The 23989-nt window shown below is 39.0% G+C and overlaps 3 protein-coding genes and 2 long non-coding RNA genes across 17 annotated transcripts in view; 3 read left to right on the forward strand and 2 right to left on the reverse strand.

The window, feature by feature from the left end:
• Positions 1 to 1146: 1146 nt before the first annotated feature.
• LOC141381003 (uncharacterized) lies at positions 1147 to 23783 on the reverse strand. Its single transcript, XR_012400458.1, has 4 exons — positions 23173 to 23783; positions 20866 to 20978; positions 13181 to 13335; positions 1147 to 1753 (listed from the first exon to the last, which is right to left on the reverse strand). It is a non-coding gene; the product is annotated as an uncharacterized lncRNA (long non-coding RNA).
• On the forward strand, positions 2653 to 7422 carry LOC141381000 (uncharacterized). The gene is made up of 2 exons (XM_073943252.1): positions 2653 to 4225; positions 7262 to 7422. The coding sequence occupies exons 1-2, from the start codon at positions 3262 to 3264 to the stop codon at positions 7276 to 7278; spliced, it is 981 nt and encodes a 326-aa protein (XP_073799353.1). The 5' UTR covers positions 2653 to 3261; the 3' UTR covers positions 7279 to 7422.
• Positions 9588 to 18320, forward strand: slc13a1 (solute carrier family 13 member 1). 2 transcript variants are annotated; one of them, NM_199281.1, is given in 15 exon segments: positions 9607 to 9711; positions 9997 to 10125; positions 10246 to 10382; positions 10811 to 10998; positions 11079 to 11118; positions 11203 to 11260; positions 12633 to 12790; positions 12927 to 13046; positions 13517 to 13612; positions 15195 to 15296; positions 15423 to 15517; positions 15605 to 15699; positions 16518 to 16679; positions 16758 to 16895; positions 17535 to 18320. In NM_199281.1, coding segments are annotated over 15 exon segments (1752 nt in total). In that variant the 5' UTR covers positions 9607 to 9612; the 3' UTR covers positions 17670 to 18320.
• Positions 14729 to 16859, reverse strand: LOC141381002 (uncharacterized). The gene is made up of 3 exons (XR_012400456.1): positions 16455 to 16859; positions 15919 to 16363; positions 14729 to 15738 (listed from the first exon to the last, which is right to left on the reverse strand). It is a non-coding gene; the product is annotated as an uncharacterized lncRNA (long non-coding RNA).
• cadps2 (Ca++-dependent secretion activator 2) overlaps positions 23204 to 23989 on the forward strand; it is a 365750-nt gene continuing 364964 nt past the window's right edge. For all 12 annotated transcript variants that reach the window (XM_073943222.1, XM_073943226.1, XM_073943221.1 and 9 more), the window contains exon 1: positions 23204 to 23788. In XM_073943222.1, the coding sequence (XP_073799323.1) occupies positions 23483 to 23788 (306 nt within the window). In that variant the 5' untranslated portion in view covers positions 23204 to 23482. The remainder of the gene's footprint in view (positions 23789 to 23989) is intronic.

Here is a 23989-nt window from a genome sequence, read left to right on the forward strand (position 1 = left end):
TAGCTATTGCTCAATACTTTGTTGATGCACTTTTGGCAGCAATTACCGCCTCAAGTCTTTTTGAATATCAAGCTACAAGCTTGGCACACCTGTCTTTGGGTATTATCCTTATTCCTCTATGCAGTACCTACTGTATCATTTTCAGATCTCTGCAGAGATGTTCAATAGGGTTTAAGTCTGGGCTCTGGCTGAGCCACTCAAGGACATTCACCGAGTTGTTGTGAAGCCACCCCATTGATGTTTTGGTGTTGTGCTTGGGTCCTGCTGGAAGATGAACGATCGCCCCAGTCTTGGGTCAAGAGCACTCTAAGGCAGGTTTTCATTCAGGAAGTCTCTGTAAATTGCTGCATTCATCTTTCTTAAGATTCCCCTCTCTCCACAGAAGAACGCTGGAGCTCAGACAGAGTGACCCATTCTCGCCTGATCACTTATGCCTAGGTCAGACTGCGTGATTTTAGCCCCGATTTTGGCTCTGAGAGAATCGCCGATGAGTCACTGATGCCTGTGAGATATTTGGCGTGCTAAATATCTAGAGCTGACGGCGATTCAAATCATGCTGTGTGAAATGAGTTTTGACTGACAATAACATCGGCGATCGCCTACAGCTAATGAGAGAGCAGCATTCACTTGTGTGTGTTTGTGTGTGTATACCTGCTGCAGGCCAGCGGGAGGTTGGGGGAGAAGTTAAAAGCGCTCATTTTCGGTTTATTTGGACCCACAAAATGGAGGAAAAACTAGTGGAGGTTTGACAGGACTCAGGAGCAACCGTGTCTGTTGACGTTTCATACAGAAAGAAATTAGTTTATTATCAACTTAAGTTGAGGAGAAATGGCTAATTCCCTTTAAACCCAGGTGAGCAAATATGTACATTTTTTACCCCATTAAAGGCTTCTTTCTCATTATGTAGTTAATAACAAAAGATATACTACGTGTTTTTGGCTGTGAGGCATAGTTTGGATGAAGTTGTCAGCGATTCTTTCTATTGTAAAGTCATGCAATATGAAAGTCCCTGTCACCGATCCATCTTGCAGTGTAAACAAAGCAGTGATGAAACACAAGTTCAGATAGTCATTGTAGGGATAGTTTACAGTTTAACCCAAAGAATGACCAGACTGGTAGATGAAGAAGAGCCGGAGTCAGAGATTTAAATAAATAAATCAAGTTTACTGAAGATAGTTTGCAGTTTCATTCGCAGAAGCCAGCTTCAACACTCGCAATGAGTTCCTAGGCAGCTCTGCTCACAATCACCAATCAATAACAATTATACTCTCACATAACGTCATTAACTGCGTCATACATATAGGTGTTCTAACCTGTTAAAACACAGATAGACTAGGAAAATTTCCACGTGGGGTTTGTGCGAACGATTCTGAACATTATCTTAAGCATAAACGTCAGACATCCCTTAGACTGATTAGAGCTGACTCCAGACCTGTGAAACGGATCAACAATCAAATAAAACACAAACACTTAAAGTACAATCTGTCTCTTATCCAAGGCTGAGTGTACTCTCAGCCGTCTTTATCAAAACTGGTTAAAAACCGGTATAATATACATTCAGGCAGTTATAATTCCTTACTACACAAAGTCTATCTTGAATAAAAGTAGAATCACTTTAAAATAATTAACAAAATCACTTTAGACATTTTAGATAGTATTACTCGTAGAAATAACTCTAGAAACAGTTGCTTCCAGTCCTCAGCCCTCAGTTCCATTCAAGGTCTCCGTGACCTCTGACCTAGTTGGGTGGCTTCTGAAAATAGTTATAAAGAGACAGGAAAATGCACTGAACATTCTAATATTGAGCAAGGTGTTAACTTATTCATTAATTAAAATCAATTCACAGTTAAATACTGAGAAACAGGATGATGAAAATGATAAACGGTGGTCCATGATGAGACATCCGAATCCTTCATCATGCATTGTGAAAACATCTGTGACACGACTACTTTGAAAATCATGCAGTCTGAATTCGGAACATATTAAACTTTCTGATGGAGGCCACTGTGCTCAGTGGAACTTTCAGAGCAGCAATTTTTCTGTAACCTCCCCCAGCCTTGTGCCACGAGACAATCCTGTCTCGGAGGTCTACAGACAATTCCTTTGTCTTCCTCCTTGGTTTGTGCTTTGACATGCACTTTCAACCTTATATAAACAGGTGTATGCCTTTTCAAATCATGTTCAATCAACTAAATTTACCACATGTGAACTCCAATTAATCTGATGAAACATCTCAAGAATAATTAGTGGAAACAGAAAGTACCTGAGCTTAATTTAGAGCTTCAAAGCAAAAGCTGAATACTTATGTACTTGTGATTTTTTATTTTTTATTATTTTTTATGTTTAATAAATTTGCAACAATTTAAAAAAAGCTTTTTTTCACATTGTCATTATTGGGTGTTGTGTGTAGAATTTTCAAAAAATAAAATAACTGAATCCATTTTGGAATAAGGCTGTGTAGCGAGTCTGCTGATACCACGTCGCCCTGGTCACAAATTCACCCCAGCTGGAAACTCATCAGCACCGGATCGCTCACAGCTGGACCTCATCAGCCAGGGAGAGATAAAAGCCAGCCCCACACAGGAGGAAACTGAGCTTCATTTCCACATGACTCCCTGCGCTAACGCTTGTCTCTCTCTGTCTCTCCCACAGCCGAATCCAGCTCGTGACCGATCCAGCACCAGAACTCTCACCAGTCTTCACCATCTCCCCGGAGCACTTGAGCACGCACCCTTAAGAAGAACACTCATTCACCCCTGTAACACTTGTAAATAAAGCACCCTCCGGGGCATTGTTTGTAACATCATCTAACTGTGTTTGTGTTTTCCCTCTGCCTCGCTACAACTGGTGGAGAATGCGGGCATTGCAGAGGGAAAAATTCAGAAGAAACACTTACCAGTAAGAAGAAATAACCGCTGAATTTTTCTTTGTGTTTGTTACAGACAGGCATCCGCTCTCTCTCTCTCCCACGCTTCCTCTTACTCGGCTGTCAACATCCCGTCGCCATGTCTTTGATAAGAGGTACTGCTCCACCTAGCGGAGATCTCCAGTAAACAAAATTCCATCTCTGAGCAACTTACAGCCAGACAGGATCGACTGGAACAACAGCTCCGCCAGGCGGCCAGACACCATCCGACTCCCGAAGTGAGTGCGCATCAGCATCTCACTAAACTCAGCGACCTGGATGATATTGACGCTTACTTACATACTTTTGAAGTTATTGCCGAGAGAGAAGGCTGGCCGAAGGAAAACTGGGCGAGAATGTTGGCTCCGTTTCTCACAGGAGAAGCACAACGAGCATATTTTTCACTAGAGACACCCAAAAATGAAGATTACAAAGCGTTTAAAAAGGAGATATTAGCCAGAATGGGACTCTCCACAATCAGCGCAGCACAACAGTTTTCCCAGTGGTCTTATGATGAGAAACAGCCAGTGCGGACTCAAGCAGCTCAACTTTCTCGTCTGGAAAGGCTATGGTTATTGGGAGGAGATCCTTCGGCGGTCCAGGTCGCTGAGAAGGTAATTATTGAGAAGATGATGCGAGCGTTACCCCGACGTTTGCGAACACTCACCAGCATGCGAAATCCTGAGTCACTGGCCACCCTGGTGGAGGCGATCGAACTGGCTGAAACTCACATCGCCAGAGACAATGGGGAGATAGCGGCTCTGCCACCCCGGAGGGTAAGTGCACCATGGCGACCGGTGGAGGGTACAGCACGACCAGGCGGCAGACCAGCGGTCCCCAGCCTGATGGACGAGCCGATGCCCACCGAGCCGACGACGCACTTGACCCTGGCCTGGACAGCAGGGTGCGCAGTACACCGCAACATCCCTCCCGAAGCTCCCACCCATAAAGTCCTGTTAGAGGGAAAAACACAAACGGCCACGTTAGACACAGGAAGCGCCATCACTCTGGTTCACCGGAAGACTTTAAAATACCACCATGAAAGCAAAGGGCGAATTCCAATCACGTGTGTGCACGGTGATACCCGCCACGTACCTGCCCGAAGAGTGACCATCGCGGCGAAACCAGGCAGCTGGCGCATCGAAGTCGGGGTTGTTCCGGATCTTCCTGTGCCCCTCATACTGGGCAGAGACTGGCCGGGGTTCGACGAACTCCTGACTCACCACCACGCTCCATCGGCTCGTTCAAAGAAGAAGAACAAGTCACGGGCTCATCGGGACCGCAAACCAGCGCTGATGACCACCGAGAGCGACAGAGGGGGTGAGTCATCCATATCCGCTAATTTGTACTTTGATCTGTTTCAACAGATAACCGCAGGAGGCGATTTTGGCAGAGCACAAAGGGAAGATGAGACGCTCAAACACTGCTGGCCGCAAGTAAGGGTCATTGACGGTAATGAGCGACTTCCCAGCCCTCACCCCCTCCCACATTTTATTGTGGAAAATGGTCTGCTGTACTGTGTCGCAGAGAGGCGGGGGGAAAAGAAGACACTACTGGTCGTTCCGAGGACCAAGAGGGAGACGGTCTTAGAATTGGCACATACCCACTCGATGGCTGGACATCTGGGAGCGGCCAACACGGTAAAAAGGATCCGCGATCGTTTCCATTGGCCGGGGCTAGACGGGGAAGTAAAAAGGTATTGCCAGGCATGTGACATCTGCCAGAGAACGTCTCCCCAACGACCACCCCCCAGCCCTCTAATACCACTACCCATCATTGATGTGCCCTTCACCCGCATTGGTATGGACTTGGTAGGGCCTTTGCCGAAGTCGGCCCGGGGACATGAACACATCCTTGTCATCCTCGATTATGCCACCAGGTACCCTGAAGCGATTCCCCTGAGGAAAGCCACGTCATCGGCCATCGCGAAGGAGCTGTTTCTTCTATGCAGTCGAGTGGGAATTCCAGCAGAGATACTGACCGACCAGGGCACCCCCTTCATGTCCCGGTTGATGGCAGACCTCTGTCACCTCCTCAAGGTAAAACAAATAAAAACCTCAGTATACCATCCACAGACTGACGGCCTTGTTGAGAGGTTTAACAAGACTCTGAAACAGATGCTCCGACGGGTGGTGGCAGAGGACGGGCGCGACTGGGACCTCATGATCCCGTACGTGTTGTTTGGAATCAGGGAAGTCCCCCAGGCCTCCACAGGCTTTACCCCCTTCGAACTGCTGTTTGGCCGCCAACCCCGAGGGCTATTGGATGTGGCTCGTCAAGCCTGGGAACAGGAGCCAGCCCCCCAGCGGTCGGTGATTGAACACGTACGGGACATGAGAGAACGCATCGAGAAAGTCATGCCCATCGTCAAACAACACCTGACCGAAGCCCAGCGCGCCCAGCAGAGATTGTATAACCAGCCCGCCCAACCCAGAGAGTTCCACCCAGGGGACAAGATGATGATCCTCATACCCACCACAACCTCGAAGTTCCTTGCGTCCTGGAAAGGACCATAAACGGTGGTGGAAAGGGTAGGGCCGGTAAATTATCGAGTCCGTCAGCTGGGACGAAGACGGGAAGAACAGCTATACCACATCAATCTCATGAAGAAGTGGGTTGCAGCTCCAGGTCATCTCGTTGCCTTCACTGAAGAAACTCTTCCCGTTGTCCACATAGGTGAGCAACTCTCACCAAACCAGAAGGCGGAGCTGCAAGCCTTGGTTGGTCAGTTCAAGGATGTGTTCTCGGAGAAACCGGGCCGAACCACCATCATCCAGCACAACATCATCACTCCACCTGGCACCATCGTCCGGCAAAGGCCTTATCGAGTCCCAGAGGCTCGCCGGCTGGCTATCGAGGAGGAGATCCAGAAGATGAGGAGATTAGGCATCATCGAACCATCCCGTAGCCCGTGGTCCAGCCCAATAGTGATGGTCCCCAAACCCGATGGCACCCTCCGTTTCTGCAACGACTTCAGGAAACTCAACGAGATCTCCAAGTTCGACGGATACCCCATGCCTCGGGTGGACGAGCTGCTGGATAGGCTGGGTGGAGCCCGATTTATCTCCACCATCGACCTCACCAAAGGCTACTGGCAGTTACCACTAAGTGAAGACGCCAAGGAGAAAACCGCCTTCTCCACACCCGGTGGGGACTGGCAATACCGGGTTCTTCCCTTCGGGCTCCACGGGGCCCCAGCCACATTCCAAAGAATGATGGACATCCTGCTGAGGCCCCACCAGCCATATGCAGCAGCATACCTGGACAACCTCATCGTCCACTCAGAGTCATGGGAGGAACACCTATCACGGTTATGGAGGGTGCTCTTAGATCTTCGACGGGCTGGGCTCACAGCCAATCCCAAGAAATGCCACCTGGGGCTAGCCGAAGCCAGATACCTCGGGTTCCACATTGGAAGAGGTCTCATACAGCCACAACAAAACAAGGTCAAAGCACTACAAGAAACTCCACAACCTACACAAAGACCCAGGTACGTGCATTTCTGGGGTTAGCGGGCTACTATAGATGTTTCATACCTAACTTCTCATCCATAGCCAGCCCTCTGACAGACCTGACCAGAAAGGGGCAGCCGGAGAGGATAAGATGGACCAAGGAAGCAGACGACGCGTTCCGAGCCCTGAAGACGGCCCTCACATCCTCACCGGTACTGCACGCACCTGACTTCGGCTGCTACTTCATTCTTCAGACGGATGCTTCCGACTCGGGCCTGGGCGCGGTCCTCTCCCAGGTCCACGGCAATGAAGAACATCCCATTATGTACGTGAGTCGGAAGCTTACCCCCGCAGAGACCCGCTACGCAACGGTGGAGAAGGAGGCCCTGGCGATCAAGTGGGCAATCCTGGAGCTAAGGTACTATCTCCTTGGCAGGAAATTCACTCTGGTGACCGACCATGCCCCGCTACAATGGATGGCTACAGTGAAGAACAACAACGCTCGGGTCACCAGATGGTTCCTGTCGCTCCAGGATTTCAACTTTGACGTCCAACATCGAGCCGGGGCCTCCCACGGAAACGCAGACGGACTCTTACGGCTCTGGTCAGGATGGGCAGGTCTGTCAAAACATTCTATCCCCCCTCTCAACACACTGCTCTTTCTTCGCAGAATACCCAGGACCAGGACGACGCTAAGGGGGGGGGAAATGTAGCGAGTCTGCTGATACCACGTCGCCCTGGTCACAAATTCACCCCAGCTGGAAACTCATCAGCACCGGATCGCTCACAGCTGGACCTCATCAGCCAGGGAGAGATAAAAGCCAGCCCCACACAGGAGGAAACTGAGCTTCATTTCCACATAACTCCCTGCGCTAACGCTTGTCTCTCTCTGTCTCTCCCACAGCCGAATCCAGCTCGTGACCGGTCCAACACCAGAACTCTCACCAGTCTTCACTATCTCCCCGGAGCACTTGAGCACGCACCCTTAAGAAGAACACTCATTCACCCCTGTAACACTTGTAAATAAAGCACCCTCCGGGGCATTGTTTGTAACATCATCTAACTGTGTTTGTGTTTTCCCTCTGCCTCGCTACAGGCTGTAACACAAAAAAAATGTGGAAAAGTGAAGCGCTGTGACAACTTTCCGTATGCACTGTATAGACTATGTAACCAATCCCAAATTAAATAACAGTAATGCTTAAAGGCATTATTTCAGACAAAAGTCTGAGATTGTTAGGATTTTATTCAATCTCTTCAAAGTAGTCTGTAAATGGGAAAAAGTAAGTCAAAGGTAAGTTCTGTTATTTTCCCCACTAGTATTGTGCAATCTTAAGCAATCTTTGGACACTGTAAAATGCTTTGATCTTTATAATGCTCATATTGATAACTAATTAATAGAATTTTATGTAATCTCTCATAGAGTTCTGTTTGTACCTTGAGGTACACTTGAGGAGTGTGATTAATGTGTAAGAGTGAAGACAGCATAAAGTGAGTGTTCTGTAAAACCACTAAGTCCAAGTTATCCAGTGATGTTTCGAGGAAAAACCATTTTAAATCCTTAGTAATCCTGACAGAGAAATGACAATTGTAGAGAGGGTCATAAAGACATAACAAGCATCAACCAACCTCAACACCTTCAGACATGTTTGATCTGGTCATAGGCCAACTGCTTGTGACTTTTTCCAAGTTTTCCATAGTCACACATTATATACATTACATAATGCACAAGGTTGTGTAAGTCTTAATGCATGTCTCCATTATGAGAAATACTTATACACTGAAAGATTATTTCTGCAAAATTGTTGCATGCAATTCATATGTTGAATTCAAATAAATTCAATTTAGTAATGTTCAACTAAATTAAAATTCAGCCCAAATAAATTGTTTACATGCACTTACCGAAAAATAAGTAAATCCAAGGAATCATCTTTGAACTTTTTTTTTTTAGTGAAGCATCTATGATGTCAAAATAGTTTGTAATTTAACAATTGTAATATGAAAAATTGCGAATATCAGTCTCTTTATGTCACAATTACAAAACAAAATAAACACATTTTAAATCGAATTTACAAAACTCTACAAAAATGCAATTCGATTTGATGTAAATACCTTTACGTCTATTTGACATTCACACATTGAGGCTTTTTTGACCCCCAGAATAACAAAACAAATACTATTATAATACATTTTTTATTCAGCTTTAAGCTTCACTACAAGTTCACACTGGATTTTGTACCCCTACAATGCATGTAAACATCCTTGATGTTAAAACAACATCAAATTGACATCTGGCATTGGTGTCAAAGAACATCAAAAATGGATTACAGGACAACGCAATCTCACAGCAATTTGTAACTTTTTGATTTAGTGGCTAACTCGTATGAATTTGTACGATCTAATTCGTACAATTTAGTATGATTTGCTCATCACCCAATGACAGTTTGGTTTAGGGGCGGGGTTGGGTGCCACGCCTCCTTTTTAAAATTGTACATTTTCGTATACGACTCAACTCGTACGAATTCGTACAAATTAGCCAATTGACAAAAAGCAACTTCTGTTTCCTCATTCTGTAATCAACTTTTGACCAATTTTTGATGTCAATATAGATGTCAATTTGATGTCGTTTTGACATCAAATTAACCTCTAATCTGTTTTTTGATATCGTTTTGAGTTCAAGGTGCACGCTGGGCAGTGTATGCTTCAAAACAACTTTGTGTATTTCTTTTGATTTCAAAGTATTTTCTTTTATATTAACATTCCTCCCACAAATCCAATTCTTTGGAAAGAACTATGGATTATCTCCTGCTGTGTGATTTCTGAGAGTTTGTGTTTAGTAAGCCTCCCAGGTTGTTGTTTAACAGACCCCTGTGCAGCGCCAGATTAGCACCCAGTAAGGAAAACATTGATAATGTTTACTGTTAGGAAAAAAAGGTGTGAATTCCAGGTCATTGTCTCATGTCAGTGGGTTTATGTTTGTAATGCTTTTGCTTTTATAACCTCATATGCAAATCTCATATGCAACTTTGGTCTCAAAATATAAATATTGTTGGATCAGGACTTACAGCACAAGTGCCTTGACTGGTGGGAGTCTAATCTTAAAGCTTAATCTCCATGGCCATAAGGGTTTATGACATGCCCGGAACGGACCAGTAACAGGGGATGCGGATGGCACCAGGGCAAAGATTAATCAGCGGCGCATTATTTAAAGGCAATCATAAGACAAAGTCCCTGAGTTGACTCCGTTTCGGCCACAAGATGAGGCGGCTTAGATGTTCTTGGAGTGCCCTGAAACCTCTAATCATCATCAGCACACCGCTGGCGATTCTACCGCTGCCACTGGTCATCAAAACCAAGGTTAGACATGAAACAAACAAATAATACGCAGAGACTGAGAACTATATCAGTTACTATAATATTAACGAATAATGCTAAAGATACTTTTTTGTTGGCATTTAAAGAAGTGTAATTGGGTGATTTAATTAAGTACAAAACTTATATATTTTTTTTATATTTTTATATTTTTTCTGTCTTTTAACATTATTTTATACCTTTTAAAATAAATACATTTAATATATTTGAGATTTTGTCAATAAACAGCTAATGGCGAATGGATATAACATCTAATATCATGTCCATTAGGAAGCAGAATGCGCATACGTCCTGATTTTAATGGCTGTGTACTGGATGACAGAGGTTTTGCCTCTGTCTGTGACGGCACTTATCCCCGCTCTGCTTTTTCCTCTTTTTGGGATCATGAAGTCCTCCCAGGTACCTAAACCAATCACTTTACCCTTGGAAAACAATCCGATGAAAACCTGACTGCAATATTTCTGGACTACTAATATGGATACGAACACGTGGTTTTACTGACCCACCATCTTTCTTTAGGTTGCATCTCAATATTTCAAAGACTTCCACTTGTTGCTTCTGGGGGTCATCTGTTTAGCGACATCTATTGAGAAATGGGGTCTTCATCGAAGAATTGCCCTCAGATTGGTGACCGGACTTGGAGTCAACCCTGGCATGTAAGACTGATTATACCTATTTTTATAAAAGATTAGGGATATATTGTGATGAATTCTCACCAAGCATTTTTTGTTTTGTTTAAAAGACATCTAACAGACATTGAAACATAGATTGCTTGGCTTGAACAATGGTAAATTTGGTCTGTCTGTGAAAATCTAATAGATAATAGTCTGAAAATAAACATATACATATATAGAGACTTCACTTGTGGTCATTCATTCCTGTTTATTTGATAACTAGTCTATATTTGGACATTTGTTGTATGTCTTTTAGATTTTTACTGGCAGCCAAAATGTAGCCTTGTTTTAGCCAAGATGTCTATGTTTGGACATCTATTAGGCGTCTTCTAAACAAACACACACTTGCTGGTGTATTGAAGGAGAAACCGATGCAAATCTGCTTGTTTACTGTGAAATGTGTTTCACAGGTTGATGCTGGGGTTCATGGTTGGCTGTGCTTTTCTCTCTATGTGGTTGAGCAACACCTCAACTGTGGCAATGGTTATGCCAATTGTGGAGGCAGTGATCCAACAGGTTTTGAGTGCAAGTGAAGAGGCCAATAAAGACCACAAGGGGGCATTAAACGGCATCTCTAACCCAGCTCTTCAACTTGAAGGTAAGCATAGTTGTCACTTAAAAGTATAATTTTGTAACCATTAAGAATTACACAATTAAATATCGAACATCTATTCTCAGATATCGAGGCCCAGCATGACCAGTCAGAGAAGATAAAAAGGTGAACAAATGGGACATATTGAAAAAAAAAAAAAGGGCAACAAAAAAAATTGTATTTAAAAGTATACCTTTTTTCCTCTAATAGCATAGAAGCAGGCATAACAGAGCCAGAGCCAACCTCTGAGGAACATGAAACTGCTAAGGTTAGTTAAACACACTCATGCACACACACTTGTATATATGGTTTATGAGGACTCGCTATAGGCATAATGTATATTATAATGTAAAAACCACTTCAGGGTAATGTCTTAAATTTCAATGTTTAAATTTTTGGCCTTAAAAAGTCTTAAATTCAAAGACATATTGGCTTGTAGGTCTTAAAATCATTTTAGATGGGTAAAACTACTCTATCGATCCAACACATCCCCACACATCACCAAAAATGAACCTCAATAAAACTTAGAGTAAAACTATATTTATAACTAATATTTAGTGCTGAGAAATTATTATTTATTTAGCATTTTTGGAAAAAGTATGCATAACACTAGGGTCTGCCTGTTTTGACAAATTATTTAAAGTTTGTGGCTAAGAAATAGCTAATTAGAATTAGTTTTTTTATTGATGGGCCATTAAAAGAAACCATTAGCGTTTAGCCCTATACAAGTCTGAAATTACATTCTTTGTGGTCCTAAAAATATCTTTAAAAGTGTTAGATTTGACTTGCTGAAACCTAAAGAAACCCTGCACTTATTATTTGGCTTTATGGCTGCCCAACCCTCAGCAAAAAAATGTCAAAATGACCCCATTAAGTATGATTATTATCTGTTAAATGCCTCACCATGAAAAAAAATGTCTTAATTTGCAATGTTCCTAGTTAACACACTCAATTTTCATTTTATTTTACAAATCCCATATTTTCTAAAATATCAACCTCTACCAAATGGTAGATATGTTAGTTTATGGTGAAAGTACTGGAATTAACAAATATACTATGAAAAATATGAAAATATGAAGTCTAAGACCAAATTATTTAAAAATATCTTCAAAATAAAATGTATGTTTGAATATATTTGAAATATAAAATTATACTTGAATACTAAATCATCTTTATTTTTTTGAAGTATGCCTTAAATAATTACAGATTCCCATTTAACATGTTTTCTTGTTTTGTTTTGTTTTTTTACAATAAAACCAAAATCAAAGTGTAGTAGTGTAACAAGATAAGGTATGTTTGTCTGTTTTGTAAACCAACAATGCAGTGTATAGAGTAACCATTATTTATAAGAGTCATTCTTTAAATGACTTTAACAGTCATTATTTAAGACAGTCAACATATGTTCCAGTTACTATGACCATTTATGTGAAGCTGCTTTGACACAATCTACATTGTAAAAGCGCTATACAAATAAAGCTGAATTGAATTGAATTGGTCAACTATTTGGTAGAGCAAGCAGTTGAAGAGATACGTGTTGTGTATTATGAGGATACAATGCATATCCTCATAAACATAAACACAATGACATACAAAATCCTTGTTTCTGCCTGTATAAAATGGTATTTCTCAATAACTTCCAGGCACCGACTCCACCGTATAGTGGAAAGTACAGGACCCGCGAAGATCACATGATGTGTAAAGGCTTGTCACTTTGCATTGCCTATTCATCATCCATTGGGGGGCTGACCACATTATCCGGAACATCCACAAACCTCATATTTGCTGAATACATCTATCAGTGAGTTCACTGCTTATCTTAAAAACAACATGTGAACCATATGTTATCATTATGATGTTCTCATTATTTCTTTTACATTATCTAATTTGGTCAGTCTGAACAGTGCTTGTGGTGCACTTTTATTTCATTTCCTTAGGTACTACCCAGAATGCACCATCGTTAATTTTGGAAACTGGTTCGTGCTTTGTCTTCCCATCTGCATAATTATGCTGATTTTGTCATGGCTGTTCCTGCACTGGATGTACCTCGGATCCAAGTGAGTGATTGTAATGTCATGTTTTCAATAAGTCGTTCCCTGACCCATCCCTGTCCCTCATTTTTACTCTTCGTCTTTGGCTTTCATTTAAATTCATCATTTTAAAATCACCGTGCCATCTGCATTTTTCTCACCTCACCACTTCCTCAACATGTCTTCAATCTTCTTGATCCTGCCCTGCATCTCACTTCCAGCCTCCCTTTCTTATCGCTCGAGAATAATCATGTTTTATCCTGCAGACTTCATTTCACCACTGTTGAGATTTTCCTCTTTCCCTTGTGAAGTATCACTGTCAGAACATGGATTTGTGGTGTCATTTTCTTATATGCATAGTTTAAAATATGTATATATTTTTACATTCAGTTAAATCAGTCAATCTATCAAAGCCACAACAAAATGCGTAAGCGCACTGAGATCAAAGAGAATTAAACAAACAACAAAAGCGTATTTGCTTTGCTATTCATCCACAGCTTTCGTGCCAGTCTTTGCTCCAGACAGCGAACTGAAAAAGAGAAAATCACTGCCAGAGTGCTCCGGGATCATTACAACTCACTGGGGCCCATAAGGTTGGAACTCTTCTTTTAATGGCCAGTATTTGTACTTATTTGTGTTTTTTTGTTTCTTTTCTTTTTTTTTTTCTCGATAATTATACAATAACTTGCCTAATTACACTAACCTGCCAAGTTAACCTAGTTAGGCCTTTAAATGTCACTTTAAGCTGTATTAATGTTTCATGGCAAAGATAAAATAAATCAGTTATTAGAAATCAGTTATTAAAACTATTATGTTAAATCTTAATAAAGGGGGGGGGGGGGGTAATAATTCAGGGGGGTTTAATAATTCTGACTTCAACTGTGTGTGTGTGTGTGTGTGTGTGTGTGTGTGTGTGTGTGTATAAATATAAAGTTTTGAATAAAATGCTAATGATCTAATAAAACTCAGAGACCAGCTTCATGGATTTAAAAATGATAAAACTCAACCGTTTAACTATAGGAGACTTGTAAAATGAGAATTGACATTTATTTAATAAATTTTTTAATTTCTTTAAAATTGTTTAGGTAGCTCATAAAGTATATAATTACTATTACAGTTTTCTGTTCTTAAGGCTGGAATATACTACACTGCTTTTAAAATCTGAATTATCTTTTAAAACAACAATCGTGATGCAGAACTAATTAAAACATTATATGTTGTAAAAACATTAAATCTTTGACGTCTTTCAAATAAAAAACAAAACAACTGAAAAATGCTTTATGTGCTATGAGAGTTGGAAATAAATTAATTAGAAAGGAATTAGTTACTGACAAGTAAGGGATTACTTATATTTTTAGGTAATTTAATTACAGTTACTGATACTTTACTTGCCATAAAAACTATACATTAACTTAACTGTTTTATAAAAAAATAAATTCAGGGAAGCAAAGCAATTGTATTTTTATTATAAAAATAGATTCTTAAATGTTTTTTATTTCAACTAAAGAAGGTTACATTTATCAAGACTATATATATATATATATATATATATATATATATATATATATATATATATATATATATATATTGTTGTTGTTGTTCAAATGTTTTGCATAATAAAGACATTTATATATAAAGATTTATATTCAACACATAAAGATTTATCCAACAAGTGCACAAGAATAAAATAAATAAAGTCTTAAACTTTTGGATTGACTCATCATGTTTGACAATTTTGTCACTTTATTTTAAATAAATACAAAATAAAAGTGCTGTTTGACTCAAATTTATAGAATTAAAAGATTTTAATTTGTATTACCTAAACATTGAGATTTGCATGAAATTGTAATGGTTTTGTATAGAAGTAGTTTAATTACTTATTGAGTAATTAAGTTATCTTTCTGACAAAGTAATTTGAAATGTTATCCAAATACAAGTTTAATGATTCAATTAGTAAACTTACCCAACATGCTGTGCAGTTGTTGTTTCCTAAAGAAGAATTTCAACATCAGTTACCCAGAATCTCAAGATCAGATACTCTGACTTTTAGCAACTAGCCCAGATTTCTCAAGACCTCAAATCAGCGCAAAACTTGTGTAATGTAATCCAGTGTTTAGGACAGAAATGTCTAAATTAACCAGAAATATACTTTTCTATGTTTCTCTTTTGATCCAGTTGGCAGGAGATTGTTACATTGATCATATTCATTCTGATGGCAATTTTGTGGTTTACAAGAAATCCAGGTTTCATGCCAGGCTGGTCGTCATTGTTCTCAGAGTGAGTGTATTCACATGTATCAACTTATTTTGATGTATATGTACGGATAACTACTACACTTCTTAGAGAACTACTACAGAAGTCTTAAATGCTTGCTTTTAAAATCCTATGTTGCTATTTGTTCAGTAATCCAGGTTACGCTACGGATGCCACTGTAGCGCTGTTGCTGGGATTCCTGTTCTTCCTCCTCCCTTCACACAAACTAAACGCAGATCACTACGGTACGACTACTTTGAAAACCTTCAGTATGATTGGAGGCGCACTGTCAGCATTTCTGTTGATGATTTACATTTTCATCCATTTGACAGAGGCCTTGATAACGTGGAAGGACTTCCAGGCCTGTATGCCATGGGAGATCAGTCTGCTTGTTGGTGGAGGTTTTGCTTTGGCTGAAGGAACAAAGGTAGGATCATCATTTAATAGAAACCCAATTATACTGTACCTGCAAAAGAAAATAAAAAAAAAGAGAGGAATGAATACAAAAGTACAAGACTGCATTAAAAAAAGAATCAATTAACTGGCCTAGATTCATTTAAACAGGCCAGTCTAATTCACTAGTGACTTTGGACAGCTCTGGACAGCTCAATTGCTGCCTTTGCTCATAATCTTAAACAATAATTACCTTTTAAAATAAATAAATGAAAAGACGGATCACATCAAAGTCGTGTAGCAGCGTGCAGCCTATTAACTTTGCGCAGAGAACAACAATTCTACTGTGTCACTCTCTGTCTGCTTTGACGTTCCGTTCAAGCTAATTACATGCCTCCATTATGAGACTGGCACTGAAGCACATTGTTTCAGCCTAGCAAACCACTGTCAGTTGCAAAGACTAGAAACAAGAGTGCCTAGCCTACTTCTTAATATTCCCCTGGTGTAGGTGGGCTGGGTGGGGTCTTATCATCAAGGCTCCAGCCCTGTTTTGATCCAGACATCCAAATGTCATGGCAAGTTCAGTCTTTAAAATCTTCAAAGCAGAAAGGGTGACTACTGTGCCACATTCTCCATATGGAATATCAGGGTGTCCGGATCCCATATCTTGACAAACAGCTAAATTACGACTTCAGTCTCTGTTGACGAGCATACAAAGAGATGTTAGTACATTTATGAAAGCAGGTTCATATGAGTTCATTAATATTTTGGCTAAACACATTTACTTACCTTAGAGTGTATGTCTTCCAAAGACGAGCTGACATTTTTCCCTTCGTTTGTTTCACCCCACAGATTTCTGGTTTATCGTCTTGGGTCGCTGAATTGTTAACTCCCTTGGGAAGTCTTCCACCTTTAGCTACTGTCACCATTGCCTGCCTTATTGTCACATCTATCACAGAGGTTGCCAGCAATGCTGCCACAATGACAATCTTTTTGCCAATACTGGCACCCCTGGTATGTGTTATTTCAGCATATGTACAATATAATGTCACCTTTTAGAGCTACTCTCATCAAAAAAATTATCTTTGTCAGGCCGAGGCAATCGGAGTCAACCCTCTGTACATGCTGATTCCCACGGCTTTGGCTGTGTCCTTCTCATTCCTGCTTCCGGTTTCTAATCCCCCTAATGCTATCGTCTTCACGTATGGTCATCTGACTAGCATGGATATGGTGAGTCCTTATGCTTTTTTGCTCTTTGCAAGCTGTTTTGGATTGTAAATGGAATCACATAGAGAATGTTTTTCGAACATTTCATAACAATCCTTAAAAGTTATGAAATTAAAATAATGTTTTTTTTCTATATATATTCTTGTAATGTTGATAGAAAAACATTCTCAGAACACTAATATAATGTGAACGAAATGTTCTAATAACTTTTTAAATAATTTTGTGAGAACATTATTATAACATGAAACTGAAACATTTTGAATAATGTTTTTATAACCAAAAAATCACATTAATACATTAATTAATACGTTCTCAGAACTGTGCACAATTTTTATAGCTTACTGAGAATTATAGGGAAAAGCTCTTTTGTATACTGGCTGGAATGTTCTCATAATGTTTTAAATAAACTCTAAGAGTTTATTATTATAACACGAGACTGAACAGTTGAGTAATGTTTGTGTGAATGAATTTTTTTTGATAATATTATTATAAACAAAAAAAATAATGGTAAAAAATTCATCTCAAAAACTGGATGTTTGAAGGTTCTAAGAACCTTTTTAGTAACCTAAAATTGTTGGCTGACAATACTTTTATTCCATTTTACAGTAACTAAGCTTGTTTTTTTCTTTTTTGACTTTGTAGGTAAAAGCAGGGCTGGGTGTGAATGTTATAGGTATTCTTACAGTCCTTTTAGCTCTCACAACTTGGGGAACACCTCTGCTTAAGTTGGATACCTACCCAGACTGGGCACCGGTGGTAAACAGCACTGGAGTATGACCATAATTCTGAGCATTTTAGAAATGTGAACATTTAGTTTTTAAAATACACGGGATCCCAATTGCAGTTGACAGTACCTAATCCACAATCCATTAGTTTCATTCCTTTGGATCACTTGCACAAGAAGCTAAAACCAGCCTACCTTATCCAATACAGCAGACTGAAAACTGGGTTTGCAACGTGTGTGTTTATATGTTTTTGTATTATAATAATATTTGTGATTATACAGAATGTGTTATATAAAATGTATGTTTTAAGCTTTAAGCTGAGTTTGCAAGACAGGGTTAGTCTTGTTGTCTAACCATAGCACTTAATGTTTATAAGATTGTATATTTTTGTTATCCTCTAGCAGGTACTTGTACATAGATATGTGAATAGTATGTGTGGAATGTTGAAAAAAATTAACAAACAGCTTAGATAAAATTCACCTCTCAGAATGCTATATATTTTAAATGGAAACTCAACATCATTGTTTATTTTACTTGTTCATATTTTTTGTGAGATATTTCTTTGTTTTTTATTTCAAAATGACAAGTCTGTATTTAAAAAACAAAACAAAAACAAAACATTTAAATATAACCAGAACCATTTATAGTTATCATGTGCTAGCAGGAATTCACACTCATTTTTAATAAACAATGCTTCGGAAAATACCTGTATCAGTGTTAATTGAACTTTTCACTGAGAGGATTGTCTCAAGTCTAATTACTGAATCTCAAAATTAAATGTTTTGACAACTCTAGTCTGGGTGGAAGTCTTATCAAAGAGATTCAAGCGGCAGATTAGCTTTGATGAAATGAGGTTACACAGAACAATTGCCAACTATGGGTGAGTATCTGCAGAGAAGGGTGCTTACAGAACAGCCATGCAACTACAAAGAAAAGGAATCTGAAAGTATCTTTATAGGAATCTGAAAGTATCTATAGTATCTTAATAATTTCTTCCCATACTCATTAGGGGAAGAGGATCTGAAAATAAAACCGTTTACTAATCGATGTGACTTTAATGGGGCAGCTAATGCAAAACAAAGGAGGAGGCATTAATATGAAATTTGAATGGGCTTGGGCTAATATTTGTTCGCAAAGTGAGCCAGTGATGAGAACTAATTCTATAAACCACCCACGTTATGATAATTCATGCTCAAATCCTGCAGCCATTGCGATTCAAGGTCACTGTTCAGTTGCGTTTGAGGTAATAGCAGCTTGTCTGAAGGGTCTAATCTGATTATGTTTTATTTAAATCTTATTTCTTGTATGATAATTATGGTTTTTGGACTACTGAGTTTAACAATTAGAAATACATTTTCTTCACACTTGTGTGATTGTCATTATAACTTTACTTTGGATGCTAGATTTCAGTTGCATTTAACTAGATTTCAGTTGCATTCATTACTAGTTGTAAAGCCCTTTTCTGTCTGACCTTAGGTAACAATTGTCATAATTTTTGCTCAAACACCCTTCATTATTGGTTACATGGCTTCTGAATGATTTTTATAATTTATGTTGGCTGAAGAAATGTGTTTTGGAGGGGTTTGCAAAAAATTTGTGGTGTTTATGTACATATGGGGATCAGACACTCCCAATTACCCACACAGATGCCCACTCTGACGGAGGATCTGTTAACTGAAGATGCTCGACTCTCATTCAAACACATTTAGAATGCTATTATATGTAAAGTTACTTTTGTTTTTAGTAATTTACTAATCTGTCCACATCTACAATCCTCCAGGTCAAGAAGGCTGATTTAGTGTTATTGGCGCCTTCATCCATGTGGTCCTGTTTTGAGTTGCATTTTGATGGGAACACAGTCACATATGAGCATTGCTGGCTGATTGGAACATGAATACAAGAAAAGGTCCGGATGCTGCCAAAAGAGCTTCTGATAAAAAAAAATTGCATTAACTCTGGCATGTAGATGGTCCATACATACAAACCACCCCCAAAACCATGATACGTCCTCCTCCAACTGTGGATTCTTTATACACTTTGGGTGTAGTATTTTCTCGGTTTAGCAACAAACATGTTTCAAGAGTTCACACTTAGCTGATAATCAATAAAGCGTATTTAGCATGCTGTCCCGGGAGAGAGCCCTGAGCTCATAATATCCTCGAGCCCGGGGCTCTCTCCCGTTAGAAGAGCAAAAGGGGAGTTCGAGCTCTGGTAGGTCTCAAGAACTCCCATGCTTGTCTCTGTGTAAACTAAGGTTGTCTTAGGTGATAATTTGGGGGCTTTAAGACTCTGGTTATTTCTAATGCTTCCGTAATCATCCAATAGGGCAGATTACGGAGCTAATGAGGAGCCAGTCGTATACTTTTATCACTAAACTAGACAAATTCTCTGTCCATATAACACAAACATGTGGTCACTACTTAATATGTTTTTTGTAGTAAAATAATAATCAGTCCTGTGGTTTCCATCCGATGAAACTGAAAATTCATGCAGGAAACATGTACTGTGAACTACAGAAGCATTAGGAGGATGCCGTCGATGTCTAATGGATGTATTAACACCGCCGTGCAAGGTTGGTTTGTGGGACCAACATCTGGACACTCATAACATGTTAGTCGGGTACGACTAGCATGTAATCCACTCAGTAAAGTGAATTAAAAAAAGTTTTAACATACTTTTGCTACTTAGATTGCATAGATTTCTCTCCATAAACCCATCAACCTGCTTCTTGTTGGCTTATTATAAGTGCATATTAATGTAAGATTCATACATTAAATCTCACATTTTAAATTAATTGTCCATGAATGTTTTATAGTTTAACTTACACTAAGAAATTCTCTTAACAGAAAATTGCACTGATGTAAGGCTACATTTTTTTCTTTTACATTTGCAGACTGTAATGTGAAATCATTTTTCAAGTGTTATACTCACTTGAGAACTTTTAGAAGTGCTACTTTTTACTCATACTTTGAGTAGTATTTAGAACAGATACTGTTGTTATACTTGCAATACATTTTTTGGCAAGTAATGGTACTTTTACTCAAGTATGATTTTTCAGTTCACTTTCCACCACTGTTGACTGTCCATTAAAATATTTCACATTATCTTATCCTCTTAATTTTCTTTCACAACCAGCCTTTCTTTGGACTTGAATTAGATAGTGTTGTAAAGATGCCATATTGTACAATTAACAGATTTGTAATGACCAACTTCGGGCAGCATGGTGGCACAGCATGTAGCGCAATCACCTCACAGCAAGAAGGTTGTTGGTTTGAGCCCTGGCTGGGTCATTTGGCATTTCTGTGTAGAGCTGTTCTCCCCGTGTTCGCATCGGTTTCCTCCGGGTGCTCATGTTTTTCCCCTTACAAGACCAAAAACATGTGCTATATGTGAATTGGGTAAGCAAAATTTTCCGTAGAGTGAATGAGTGGGTATGGATGTTTCCCAGTGATGGGTTGCAGCTGGAAGGGCATCCGCTGCGTAAAACATGTGCTAGAAAAATGTTGGCGGTTCATTCTGCTGTGGTGACCCCAGATTAATAAAGGGACAATGTCCAATTTTTCCCTAAAATATTGATTTATCTTACCACAGTACACATTTCCACTGTGTGATGGTCCACCCCAGATGCCCCCCAGCACAGTGAAGTCGACTAAAATTCTGCAAACTACTAACATTGGGCTTCCTTTTGGCACAGTACTGTTTTAACTAGCATTTGTGGATGTAACTATGTATTTTGGTACTTGACAAAGTGGCTCATTTGGTTATATTTTACACATGAATGATGCTTCCAGATGCAGTGCCACTAGAGGAATCAGAGATCATGGTTGTTCAGCGAAGGTTTTGCGCCCTTGTCCTTTACGCACTGAAATTACTCCAGATTTTTTGAATATTTTAATTATGTTATACACTGTTGAAGGCGAAATATCCAAATGTCTTCCTATCTTTCTTTGAGGAACATTGTTTTTAAACATTTCAATAATTTTCTCATGTATGGCAAACTGGTGATCCTCACACCATATTTGCTCATAATTGACAAGAACTTTGGATGCTGCTTTAGTACAAATCATAATTACAATCACCTGTTGACATCACCGGTTTGAATAATTGAATTTTTCTGCTAAATTTAACTAGCCCTAAATTGCTCCTGTCTCATGTTTTTTTTTTTTTCTTTTTTTGAAATGTGTTGCAGGTCTGAATAAAAGGAAAGGATGTAATTTTACAAATTAAATGAAGTTGTCAGGACAAAATATGAAATACTTTGTGTTAATATTGTCTGCAATGAAGTCAAAGTAAGTTTGGAAATTTTAAATTTGGAAATAAAATAGCATATTTTATTATATTATGATTAATATTATTACATATTATTATGAATATTATTATTAATAACATTAATAGTAATAAAAGCAACAATGACTGGACTAATTTCATTTGAAACTACATACAATAAGTAATAAATAAATATTTTAGAAATAAGTATATACTGGATATGTTGGCGGTTCATTCTGCTGTGGCGCCCCTGGATTAACAAAGGGATTAAGCCAAAAAGAAAATGAATGAATGAATACATATATATTTATATATATGTATAGATGAAGGCAAAATTATTAACCCCCCGTAACCCTCCTTTTTAAAATATTTACAAAACACTGTTTAACAGAGACAAGTTTTTTTTTTAATAATTTTGACTTCAACTATATATATATATATATATATATATATATATATATATATATATATATATATATATATATATATATATATATATATATACAGTTGAAATCAGAATCATTAAGAGAGGAAGTCTTATTTGTTTTATTTAGTTAGTTTTATAAAATCAGTTTTTAATAATAATAAAAAAAACATTTGCCAAAATGATCAGCCCTTTTAAGCTATAATTTTTTTCCGATAGTCTACAGAACAAAGCCTTGTTATACAATAACTTGCCTAATTAATCTATCCTGCCCAATTAATCTACCTAATTAGCCTAGTTAAGCCTTTAAATGTCACTTTAAGCTGAATAGAAGTGTCTTGAAAAAAAATCTAGTAAAATATTATTTACTGTTATCAGGACAAAGATAAAAAAAAATCAATTATTAGAAATGATTTATTAAAACTATTATGTTTAAAAGTGTGTTGGAAATATCTCTCCGTTAAACAGAAATTGGGCAAAAAATAAACAGGAGGGCTAATAATTTCGGGGGTTCAATTATTCTGACTTCAATTGTATAAAGATTTACCTTAAAAAGAAAACTTACACAAAAGACAGTTATGAGAATTAGACCTAATTTAATCCTGACCTGAACTTGATAAAATAATTATAAAATAATAAAATAAATTAATTGTAAAAATAATATTTGCAAAATAATAATCAGTTGGATTTGTGTTCTACAAATTTATGCTATACAACTAGTTTTTTTCTATTATACTTTCACTCCCCAAAGGATGATGCACAGAATTACCTTGTGCAGTGAATCTGTTTGTCAGTGAGGCGTATGTTTTTGAAAATAATTGAACATTAAAAATAAACAAAATTGCATTGTATCAATAGACTGCACCTTTAAGAAGGGGACCTCCCACGTGTTGCATGTTGTCTATGCCACAGGTTGCCTACCTGTCTCGCATTACTCTGCACTAACCTCCACATGCCAGCGCTCTTTTCTCTACAAAGAGAAAAGAGAATGTGGCTCAAATCCCTCGTTACGGAATCGTTCTCGGATTGACTCCGCCCTCAAAAGTGTCGCGACTGACACATTTGACATTCTCTCAGCAAAAAAAAAGCTTTTGTGGTCGAGGTCCTCAGAAACCTCACGGGTTTCCTGGCTTTCTCCACAGCTGTGAGGAGTTGTCGCCTCTTTAGTGTCGATTATGCTGGACCCGTCCTCCAGCGAGGAATCTGAGGGGGAACTGCCACCTGAGGACGACCCACCCGTTAAAACTGGGAAACCTGTAAAAAAAAGTCCCAAACCTGAAAAGACTTCGGATGCCTCGCGAACCCAAACCAAGGAATCAGTTCCTTCTCCTGCTGAGGCGGACAAAACCGAGCAGGAGAGACTTAAAACGGAGGAAGCGGAGAGGAAAATTAAACTACAGATTTATGTGTTTGTGCTGAGATGTATCGCGTATCCGTTTAACGCTAAACAGCCCACAGATATGGCTCGACGTCAACAGAAGGTGAGTGACGGTTAAACTACTCTTTATAATAATTCGCGCTTTAAATTATTGCGCGCGCACCATTATGACTTCAGGGCTTTGAAATAAACCGCTGCCAAAAGCGTTCACTTGTGCAAACTTATTTTTTTTTCCCACATCCATCACATCTTTCAGGAGTTTATTGTTTTGGTTCAGAGGTCGTAAAAATACTTTTAGAGGTTT

Source organism: Danio rerio, chromosome 25 (genome assembly GCF_049306965.1).
Source record: "Danio rerio strain Tuebingen ecotype United States chromosome 25, GRCz12tu, whole genome shotgun sequence".
NCBI classification, from domain to species: domain Eukaryota; kingdom Metazoa; phylum Chordata; class Actinopteri; order Cypriniformes; family Danionidae; genus Danio; species Danio rerio.

Bases quoted from the DNA above. Each gene is read 5' to 3' on its own strand.
- LOC141381000 (XM_073943252.1), top strand. From the start codon at position 3,262: ATGTTGGCTCCGTTTCTCACAGGAGAAGCACAACGAGCATATTTTTCA.
- slc13a1 (XM_068217334.2), top strand. From the start codon at position 9,613: ATGAGGCGGCTTAGATGTTCTTGGAGTGCCCTGAAACCTCTAATCATC. The intron at 10,126-10,245 runs GTACCTAAACCA...ATCTTTCTTTAG, and splicing joins GGATCATGAAGTCCTCCCAG to GTTGCATCTCAATATTTCAA. The intron at 10,999-11,078 runs GTAAGCATAGTT...ATCTATTCTCAG, and splicing joins CCCAGCTCTTCAACTTGAAG to ATATCGAGGCCCAGCATGAC.